At 41.5% G+C, this 11,650-nt stretch overlaps 1 protein-coding gene across 1 annotated transcript; it reads right to left on the reverse strand.

Moving 5' to 3' along the window:
- Positions 1–3,467: 3,467 nt before the first annotated feature.
- LOC147429433 (acyl-CoA-binding domain-containing protein 3-like) lies at positions 3,468–4,904 on the reverse strand. The gene is made up of 4 exons (XM_086495671.1): positions 4,748–4,904; positions 4,553–4,670; positions 3,918–3,980; positions 3,468–3,835 (listed from the first exon to the last, which is right to left on the reverse strand). The coding sequence occupies exons 1-4, from the start codon at positions 4,757–4,759 to the stop codon at positions 3,771–3,773; spliced, it is 258 nt and encodes an 85-aa protein (XP_086351797.1). The 5' UTR covers positions 4,760–4,904; the 3' UTR covers positions 3,468–3,770.
- Between the last annotated feature and the right edge of the window lie 6,746 nt (positions 4,905–11,650).

Below are 11,650 nucleotides of genomic sequence, written 5' to 3' on the forward strand. Positions count from 1 at the left end.
GTTAGTGCATCCCATTCAACTCTTTCCATTCTGATTATAACAGTTCCATTAGAGGTAGTGTCATTTATGCTGCATACCATGTTAAAATCACCCCCTACCAACCCATTAGACAGGTCAACAGACTGGAACCAATCCCACAAGCGTATATATTAGCAATGATCTTCGATCCCCAAGGGGTGGAGATAAGAAAGATTGAACAACGACCAGTAGGACGATCAAGCGCCCATTGGGGTTGCAGAGAGCTTTTATACAGGTCAACACGCCTGAATATCCTTCTTGTCCCCCTCCATAAAAGCATTGAAACCCTCAGTAATGGAGAACCTTACACCAACACTGCTATGCATTTTATGCTCCTGAACAAAGAAGATATCTAGATCTGAGGCTAACAGCCATTTATTAAAAGAATGGGGTCATTTAACCCCTTCACATTTGAGGCCAAGATCTTCATAGGAGAGTGTTTTGAACCATTTGTGTCCCCCCATCATCACTATTTGAATCCTACATATCAACCTCTAATTGAATCCCATGAGAGGCACCCTCTTCAGTTGACAACTTTGCCTTTTTACTAGTCATGCTGCTCCACTATATTATCTATGGCTGCCAGAGTTTTAGGGGAGGGCATGTCCTCCCAATAATTGGTAGAAGTTATGAAAGGAGTAACCCGATGAAAATCCTTTAGGCTTAAAGGTTTTCCTTGAGGATGTAAACCCCTCATACCTTTTTCCTTTATTAACAATTTTAGAAGAAGAAGCTGCACCTACATTAGTCCCAGTACTATTCTGAAACAACGGCCTCGGATGGGAGGGAGCTGGAGAACTCTTCCTTTGGATGTAATGAGACCCCCTTTAGGCAAATCCCCTTACGTAGGAGCTTTCCCATAAATCTACTCACGAGGCACCATGGTCTGAAGGGATGAGATCAGTACCTCTATTAGTGAAAGGACAGTTTTTAGAGAAATGTCCAAAGTGTCCACAATGGAAACAAGACCCAGCTAGATTCCCCCTTTTCAAGTAGATTACCAATTTCTTGACAGTATCAATATCTATTTCCAGTGTCAGTGGGAACTTTTTACCTGCCTGCCAAAGGATACACGCTTTATTCCGATTCGGACAGTGAATGGAGGGTGAGAAGAATTTTCCCCAACGATGCAACAATTTCTCCAATACAAGGCCAAAGAAAAGTGGGCAAATCAACAGATTCCATCTGTTGTCAAGGGATAACAAGCACGACCTGACTACATAGCATGATAGAGGGAGTGGTGAGAAGAGCCAATTTATCTGCTTTCTTAGAGAAGAGAAGCTCAAAAAGACCTGATCCTGAGTAAAATATTTTATCCACAATAGGACGTTTAAATCCAGAGTTGATTCGCTAGTAATTACTACTAAATCTGGAAGTTTACCAGTGAAAAACAAGACAACAGCTCTTTCACAGAAGACAGAGACCAGACCACTGATGAGTTAATGGTAACTTTATGTTCACCAACAACCTCAGGTTCTGGTGCTAAAGCATCCTTGAGGATGTTAGCCATGACAGTGGGGTCGGAATCCTCCGATCCTTTCCCATGACGGCATGACCAGCCACTATGCACGAATCCAACTGGAAGGCGGCGGGAAGGGAAACCATGCTCAATGAATCAAACACGAACCTGGTTCGGCAAGGGTGTTGTGGAGGGTCTCTCTCTCTCTCTCTCTCTCTCTCTCTCTCTCTCTCTCTCTCTCTCTCTCTCTCTCTCTCTCTGGCTTACAAATGCAAGTGTTCAACCATTATGTAAGTTCATTCACCACAGCACTCATCCAGTGTAGAGGAGGAATTAGTTGCTACTCTGTTTTATACTTTTAAGGAGCCTTGCATGAAAATTATGTTTGGACATTGCAATGCAAGCCTGATAGTTGCACAGGATGCATACAGATGTAACTAGCGCGATAAACTTTAGAAGAAGCTTCGCACATCATTGTGCTATAATTAATGGAAGTGTGTGCTTGTACATGGGCATGTTGACACCTTGCCAGATTATTGAGTTCACTACCCGTAAGCAGACAAGGTGGAAGGTCACAATGGCCTACATAAGCAAATGAGAAAGAGTGTTAAACGCACTATTCAATGTCCCTCCTTATAGAGATAGGAAAACAAAATCAACTCTCTCATCAGGGCCTATATATATATATATAAGCCCCTCTCACAAGAAAAGAAAAAAGTAAAGGTTTGCAGTCATTAATTTTCCGTGGCACTAGTCTACAAATGAACAAATGAGAAACAACTGCTCCCAAGAGTTCCAGGCTTTACTAAGGCCTTATGTAGGCCAAAAAACCCACGTCGATCTATTAGGAAAGTGCCAGTTATTCAGTCAACTAGAAGATATCCGGATAGGAATGACTCACAAGTCTACATCCCCAAGGTTAGTAACAGCGACCAGTGTCACTGAATTGGCATAAAGTGTATAGACCCATTTTCGGTTGCAAAAAGGCCCATCTTAGCAAAGGAAAAACGTGCATTCCTCTTTTCACTATCTAAGCCTGTGAATAGTAAGGAACATATAATAAGTCCGTTGCCTATTAGCCACAATCACAACCTGCACACATCCAAACACTCGAACAAGAAGTTCTCCCTCCATAAGTGCATCAACAAAAGCCACACAAGATCCATGTGCGGTTACAAGCCCACATTCCTGAGGTGTTACCTTTTTGCTTCAATTTTCCAGGTAAACACTTCACAATACCAAGAGGCAAAATATGCGCAAAAACAAGCATAAATGCATAAACATGCCATTTTCCTTTTCTGTTCACAAGGACAGAGTTAATACCCACGTCACCTTTTCATCCACTAGCAGTTTGATGCTTGAGATTTTGCATAAAAATGATCCGATGGTAGGCCTATGCCCATTACATGAGGCAAGCTTGTGCTGTTGCACAAGCTTGCACACACATACAGGCAGCACGCATGGAATGGACTTTACAGAATGACATCACGCTGTGGCTTTGTTTGAGAGAAACTCTGACGTTTACGCTGCTAAAGACCTTTAATTTCACCCCTACATGGTCGGATAATTGAGATACTAAAATTAACTGCTATGAGAAGAGAATATTGGGGGGAGGGGAAAAAGCCGCACAAAACTAGCAAACACTGTATAAGTTGCAAGGGCAATATGAATGAGAAGAATATGCCTCGTTATGGGGCTGAGGCCGCATCTAGAGCCAACCAGACAAACTATACTAAGAAATCTACTAGTGCAGGCACCTGATTGAACCTGAGTAATAAACGCAGAAATGCACAGCAAAGCCACAACTTAAAATCCTCGTCAATGTCTTACCTTTAATTAAAGTCTCAAGCAGGCACATTACTTTCAAACAAATTGAGCACCAGAAAGCTTCATAAAATGCTAAAAGTAAAAAGTAACACCACCTTTTTCTCAAGAAATTTCACTCAGGAAAAAATGCTTCCCTGAAAAAGTGAAGTATGAACACACAATAAAAGCTTTAAAAATAAACTTAAGAATTTATCGCAGTGACCTTCTACTTGAAGGTAAGCATGTCAATTTTTTACTAATCAAAACAACAAAACATCGCTAAGCATCATTTAAGTGCAATGCCACAGGGCATCTACCCAGAGAATGCCAATGAATAGATTGCACATTTGGAGATGAGAACCATGTCCATTTTGCTACCCTGTTAGTATAACTAATCTATGCGATAGCAAAGCTTTGAGCTGCTGCCCAAAGTAATTAGTTCCATTGAGAATACCAGAAACAAATTGATACACTAGCCATGGCAAGCTTAAGCTTCCTGAAGCTGTGTAACCTTTGTAATGTAGTCCTCCATAGCCTCCTCCTTGGTCTTACCTAGAGCCCCAAAATAAATACTACAATAAATGACCGGCATTTTGAAGTCAGAGTCAGAAGCATCACAAAAACAAGCAAATACCTTTGAGCGCATTCCAGGCATCCCATTTTGCCTTTCCCTTCAGGTCCAAAAGTCCTGGTCTAGCTGTCAAAAATCCAAATTCAGCCAAAAACAGACCGTCTCTAACTCCTGCCACAGTACACACCCAACATACAGAATAAACCCTTTATATCCCTAAATTAGCAGCAAACATACATGTTTGCTACTTGTAACGTGCCCACGGCTATCAGATTGCTTAAAAATTTGCATGTCTTTGATTTCATTACATTTCTGTACAACCAAAAAGATGTGTGCATGTATGGTTGCATGTGTCCATGGGTGCATGAATGCAGGCATGCACACCATAGATCTGAGTGTGAAATCGTTCAACAGCTCCATACTTGGAGCAGCAACTTTAACTAGATTTGCTACATTTATTTAAGAGCTATACACACTGAAAAGTGCAGTTCTTTGATATTTTGCAACCAAAAAGCCCAGATCTTGATGGCAAAATGTGCAACTCTTACGCCAATCTTGATGCATATGCACACTACTTTCATTTCCTACCCAAAAACCTTAAAATCTCTAGCTCTCCTAACACACTATCTAGCCTGAATAATACATGTAAGTAACTATGCAGTTGCGAAATTGCGAGCTAAAAGACAGAAAAAGCTTACATGTATTGCAGTCCCCGGTTGTTGCCTGCTTGAACAAGCCATACAAAATGAGCTTGTCTTCATCGGAGGTACTCTCCGGGAGTTTGATAGCGTCCTTGGAAGCCTTGTCAAAATTCTCCTGTGAAGCAAAATAGACAAAGCATATTCACTATCACACGCACGCACTCAAGCGCTCACACAAGTAAAACAACTTACCGCTAGACCCATTTGCACCTCACCCTGCCGCCTGCACGCTCTTGCTCTCTTGTTCCTGCACACTCACAACAGAAAAGAGGCTCTTTCTACCTACAAGCTCTTCCTCCAAGCTTTCACATCCAACAAAAGCTGCCCGACAGAACAAAAGCTCCGTTTCCTCAGCATAAAGTTGCCTAGGAAATGCCATATTTTAGTAGCAACTTTCTGAAAGTAGACAAGTCTCTCCAAGGACTCGGAAGTTCGAGTGTGGAAAAAAACCGGGGTCCAATGTATTTTAACCGGCTGAAATTGTAAAATCCCGCTTGGATTTTAAGCTTGCCTTAAAGAAAACCGGGAAATTTTTTGAAGTTTGAGAGTAATTACCGGTCAAAGCTTCAAATTTTGAGCTGAAAGCCGGGATAATTTCAAGTTTGCCCTTATTTCCACCCGTAAAAAAATGTTAATTTCTAATCCTTCTAAGGAGCCTTAAAAGTCTTTTTGCCGCGGAGGAGAAGGCCTTAGGCCACATCACGTGGCCAACGATGGCTATGCTTGCGTGGATTCCAATTGGTGAATGTTGATTGGTCGAGCAAAAGGACCAGCGCCCAAAAATAGGGACGACCGACCCCCTGTCCATCATTGGGCGGGGGTGGATCTCTTGTCACGGCTTCCTTAACCAGGTGACGCCACCAATAGGCTACGAGAGCTTTGGTGAAAAGCTAGTGGTTTATTTAATTCTTATTCAAAACTAGGCTGGCTGGTATGTAAAGCACGCCCACCCATCCCCAAACTCGAGCAAGCGCCTGCCCATTGATGTGTAACCAGCCTTAGTGCAGGGTCGAAAATTTGGTGCCAAGAGATGGAATGCCTGGATGGGCGACACGTGGTGACAATATTAGGTCAAGCGCTCTTTCTGTGTGAGCCCTGCGTGTGTGTGCTATGCTAGCAACGCGTGTAAGGAGGTGTTTACGAGGCGTTATTTTCTGTGTTGAATCGCAGAGAAGTTTGTGCCATTTAATGTGATGGGGTGGGTGTTAATGAAGGTCTATGCTAATTCGTAGGCGAGTTTATGTGTCGGCAGCATTTTGCGAGACATGAACCAAGGCATGGAGGACATGGCAAGAGCTACACTGTTGGTGTTGATGTAGTTGAGGCGAGTCATCAATGCCTTCGAGCCACTATTCCATGTGCTAAGTGAAATGTAGTGGGGAAGTTGTCAGATGTGAGGCATTTTGATTGGCTTGAGGGACAGTAGGTTGCATGTATATAAAGTGTGGGTAGTGTTTTGTAGTGCATGTTCAAGTTCGAGTGTTATATGGTGTGGAGGAGTTGTTGTGAAGCTATAGTGTGATTTGAAACGGCACTGAATTCTAATTTTACAAAGAGTGTTGATGTCAATGAATAAATTGATGTTGATGCCATGAGTACAAGTGAGGAGATGGACTTTGAGCAAGGTGTTTTGTGATTGTGAATGTTAAGTTATTTTATGGTTTTGGTGGTTGTGTGCGTTAATGTGATGCTTTTATTGAGCCTACTGGTTGCTTTTCATAGAACTACAGAATGTTGTTGAGTGTTCTGGTTGAGGTAGTCATGTCACTCTGATTGGCACTCACACGCCATGTCCTAACCTCAGCATGGCTCTGAAGGGTTGGACCAAACCGAAGGGATCCTAGGAGGTTGATTTGCAATGAGAGGAGTGACATCGTGGAGGGTGAGAGCTTTTATGCATTCATTGTGTTGCAGTTGTGAATGCCAATACCCTTTTTGACCAATTGAGGTGTTGAAATTCTGTGACTATTGTTAGACTCTACTTCGGGTTCATTATGCCATTGAGCATGGCCTTTTTATACTCCACCTAGGCAAGTTGCGCCTATTGAGGCTGTGCGAGGTGGATGAATCTCTTTCAAGCATTGTTTGTCACCATAAATTTGAATGGCATGGCTACCCCATGGAATGTAGTGTGGATGTGAGTTTCCATGATGCTGTCTGCGATCATGAACTTGAAAGTTGTGGCTACTCATGTGATGCAATGTGCATGTGATGTCATAAAATCTAATATCTAACCAACCCAAATTATTTTCCCATATTAAAGTGATAATTTAATGTGGGATAATAGCTAGACGGGAACAAGGGTTACAATATAGACACGTGCTTATGGGTCTATCTCAACACGGAGCCAATGGTAAAGGGGTCCAAATGAGAGATGATCTGTCAAAAATCAAGGCTAGCTAATGGAGCTTAAAGACCTTAGGGTTAACTTCAATAAAGACCTCCAATGGTTAGTGTTAAAAGTCCTTTGACCTTAGGTAAGCTAGGATTGTGCTTGAGGTGGGAACCCAGTCCAAGCTTGAGGTGCTTGCTGACTAAGTTGCTTGAAGTGCTTAATGACTAAGGTGCTAAGGTTCTCCATGACTAAGGTGCTTGAAGGGGTAAGGGGTAAGGCGTTCAAAAAGGCAATGCATGATCCCTACTCATGAGGGGGCGAGCCCTCTTTGTAGGGGCTAGAGAGAGAACACACACACCCTCACACAAGGGATCCTTGGTACAAAGAAATCAGTAGGGACACTTGTCAACTCGCTCTTCATGTTGCCCGCATAGTGTGCCGATAGCCTATTGGTTAGCCTCCCAAGGGGTCCAATGATAATTTAGTTGATTTAATTAATTGTTTTTGCATTTATCAAGTCCTCTCTCTCAAAGGGGAAAGGGGGACTCTTGTCTCAGGGCTACCCTTGTTGCTTGATATGCACTAAGCCTGTCATTGGCCAAGCTAGATAGTGCTAGAAGAGGGGGTCAACCAAAGCAAGAAGGGGTCTAGCTTGGGGGATATACTCTCCCCCACTCTCTTTCTCTCTCTCTCTCTCTCTCTCTCTCTCTCTCTCTCTCTCTCACACACACACACACACACACACACACACACATGGTGTAAAGTGCAAAGCGCAAGAGCTCCATCTCTTTCTCCAAGCTAGTAGGGAAGTTGAGAGCCTACACCAACACTCTTGGCTATGGAATGCAAATCCAGCCAAGAGCCATGCTTCAATGCTTAAGCTTGCCATCTTCTCCATCTTCATTACTATGCTATTATGTATGCTACCAAGAAGAGTGATGATAAGTGAGCTACTGCTTTTTTATCCTATGAATATTTCTTCTTCTTCTTCCCTACCCTCATTTCTTGCTAGCTCTCTCCACCTTTAAAGGTGTTTGAGGGGGCCTTGGGACTGAGGCTGGGGATAGTTGATGCTTTTTACAAAGTCCATGTTATTCTATTAATGCATGAAGCTTTCCATCTTCATTGCATCACCTAGGTCACAAGGAACACAATGATTGTATTGTACCAAGTCTCTCTTGATGGGAGAACCTATAATACAAAATCCTATTGGAGGGGGGACTGGCTCCACATAAATCCGGTCCTCAACTGTTGTCAAGTTATCTAAACTCTCTCTCTTGAAAAAGTATTGTTCACGCCAAGTTAATTAAGTATTATGGCTATGTTGCTACCGTCAATTAAGTTCACCCTCTATGTTCTCAAAGTAGTCTCCCAAAAATGTTCTCTCTAATTCTCTTAATTTCGCTATTCTCAAAGTTCATAGGCCATTTCCATTACATGCGAAGTTGCATCAATTGTGTCCCGAGTTTTGTTTGTATAACTTCTTGCTTGGCCACAAAATGAAGGTAAGGATTTGAGCATGCTTCCATGAAAATATTAGCATTGCAGGACTAAGGTGACCAGCTTTGAAGCAGACCTTGGGTGTAAGCTCCTTGAGACCTAGGGAGCCCGCCGGCCTCCCTCCTGTTGTCTTCTATGCAATAATTGATATATGCCTCTTTACATGTCCATTTGAAGTAGGATGAGAAACTATAGCAACCATAAAAAGAGAGGCGAGTTCAAGTTATGCTCATTATGAACTTGAACATAATGAGCATAAAAAGAGAGGCGAGTTCAAGTTATGCTTGTTTATATTTATATCTTTTAGGCTCTTGTGAGAGGGTGTTGACATTTGTGTACCTCTCCCTCCAAAGAGGGATCATTGAGTATTGTGTCAAAACATTATTTTTTATGCTTTTGGAATCTACTGTAATCTAAATAGTTCATTGTTATACTTTTTTACAAACAACGTGATATTTTGTTATGATATCACATGTTTTAAAATACTAATGTGACTTTCTATTTTTCTCTCACAAAGAAGGCTCTTATTATATAAAATTCTTCCCAATAGCCTTATGTACGCCATAGTGAATTTTCACCTTGTTTACCGTTGAGCGTGGTGAAGATAGTAGGGAGAAACTACACACATATTACGTATTTACAACTGCACATTGTTGTACATTACACCTTCGAGGGGAGACCATGGAAACCACCTTCCCAATAGGGAAGGAGAATATATACCTTAGTTGGTGAGACCTTTGTGATGTAACCCAAGGTTGAGGATTCAAGACTCACGGGTTGCGTTCTCTTGGTTGTATTCTCCAGACCTTAAAAGTCTTGTGATAGAAAGAAGTCATAGCCCAAAAGGTAGCGATGGAGGAGTGTAGGGATTGAGCATAGAGCTGGAGGTGAGGAGCTCTCAGGGTGTGGAGGGAGGTTGCTAGGTAGTGCCTAGTAGGGCTGATGCAGCAGATGGAGGGTGGTGCTACCAAACTGCACTACTCTTGGTGGAGCTGGCTAAGAGCTTGTGGGAGCTCTTCAGAGTGTTGTTGTGAGTGCTTGGAGCCAATGCCTATTACAAAAGTCAGAGGATTGGTCATGATGCTCAGAATTTCTCTGGGATAGAAGTTGTCAGGACAACATAGAGGCATGTCACTAGGGATAGCAAGCTAAACAAGGATGACAAGAAGCCGGACAAAAAGGACAACGACCAAAGAATGACTAGCGCAGAGGTGTCCAAAGAGACTGATTCCCCATTTGAAGAGATGCAAGAGAATCCAGAGTCATCTATCAAACCGTTTGTGGAGGCCAGTGATCATTGAAACCACCAACAACCCAATTGTTGAGTCAAAGATGGTCAGGACGAGAAACCAGAAGCTTGACCTAGCTAATCATATGTGAAAGTTTCAGGATCTACTACTAGTACCAATCGGTTCAGAAAGAAGAAGGATAAGAAAAAACAAAGTATTAACTTTCTGGTTTAGCAGTCCTCATGGGTCTTGATACCTACAAGTGTTCCTCTCGGTGTTATGTTTCCCACAGTGGCTTGTTGGGCAAACGGACGACTGTGGGCAAGTCCCTCTCTTTGGTGGCAACCAAAAGCCATTGGTGTTTAGGTTCAGGGTGGCTCCCTTAATCAGCCAATGTATTTGGTATTGTGGATTATAAGTGGGGATGGATGCTATGGCTTGACGAGAGCATGGTTGCTTTTCTTTGTACTTTTTTGGTTTTTTTAATAATAATACTACACTCACTATTGTGAGTTTGGAAAAAAAGAAAAAAAAGAAACAAGTCATAGCCTTTTAAATGCTATTCTCTAAAGCTTGCATTCACTTTTTTGGCATGCTTGAAACAAGATGAGGAGGCACAAAGGCCTGCTAAGTTAAGGGGAGATGAGGAAGAGTAAGTTTAAATATATGCCTACAATCACATGTAATTTTTATTGTGTTTCAATATAAAACTGTATTATCTATTATACATATATAATCACAATTGGTTTATATATTACAAAGGGCCCCACTTAAATAATGTGAAAGGCGTACATTGCTCATCTACATTTTGAAGCAAAAAAAAAACCAAGGTGAGAAGGCACGAAGGCCTGCTAAGTTAAGGGAAATGAGGGAGAGTAAGTTTAAGTAAGTGCCCATAATCATATGGAATTTTTGTTGTATTTGAATATAAAATTGTATCATCTATTTTTTAAAAGTGGCTCCTACTAGCTCGCTTAAAAATAAAATACATTGATTGAAAGATGCCTACAAGATTCTCTGTACTCTCATCTCCTAGTCCTCACCTCCTACTCCTATCACCAAAATGTTTTTTTGTATGTGTGTTGCCCTTCCCTACCTCTAGACTCGTCCCTTATGAGCATGCAAATTTGCCTTTCTTGCGAGCTTGCACCTAAGCTTCCCCTGCCATTCATGGACTTGCACCTACAGAGTAGTCCCCCCACGTCGTCTCCACTATGCCTATATGGAGGAAAGACACGAGAGAGAGAGAGAGAGAGAGAGAGAGAGAGAGAGAGAGAGAGAGAGAGAGGGAGAGAAGAAGAAGAAGAAGAAGAAGAAGAAATTCTATTCACCCTCTGCTTTATGAAGAGTCCCTACCTTTGCTCTCCGACGAGAGAGAGAGAGAGAGAGAGAGAGAGAGAGAGAGAGAGAGAGAGAGATCCCTAATTGGGAGGCATGGCCTCCACGTGGTCTGTCTCCCCTTCTCAGTCCTCTACCTCTAAATCTCCTCAAGCATCTTCTTGTCATCTCCATTAATGGGCCATTTTTTATTTTCTTCTAGTCGGTACCCCCTACTCGCAAATGGCTTATATATTACAAAGGGACAAATAACACACTACACATTAGTATTTAGAATTAAAATAAAATAAAAAGAAATTAAAATAAAGAGAAACATTAAAAATCAAAACAAAAGAATATTTTAATGCTTTTAAATAAGCATAGAAAATAATAAAACAATTTAATGAAGTGAATATTTTGAAATCCTCAAATGAGAGAATGGTTTATCAACCTCACTGTATCAATGTTCAAGAAAGGTGTGTATGAGCTTAGTCTTAAGCCGATTGCAAAGGATGGTAAAAGGAAAAAAAACCCGATAAAATATACTACAATATAGTTCAAACATTTTGCAAATTTGAAAATTTCTACTAGTAGTTCTAGTTTGTACTTATATAAGGAGGAAACACCGCTTAGACAAAAAGACTTTCTCAAAGACTACATTATAAAATCAAACTCCTATGAATATTTTATTTAATGTTTTGATCTCTAAAGTCA

This window comes from Adiantum capillus-veneris, chromosome 22, assembly GCF_014529385.1.
Source record: "Adiantum capillus-veneris isolate H3 chromosome 22, ASM1452938v2, whole genome shotgun sequence".
NCBI classification, from domain to species: domain Eukaryota; kingdom Viridiplantae; phylum Streptophyta; class Polypodiopsida; order Polypodiales; family Pteridaceae; genus Adiantum; species Adiantum capillus-veneris.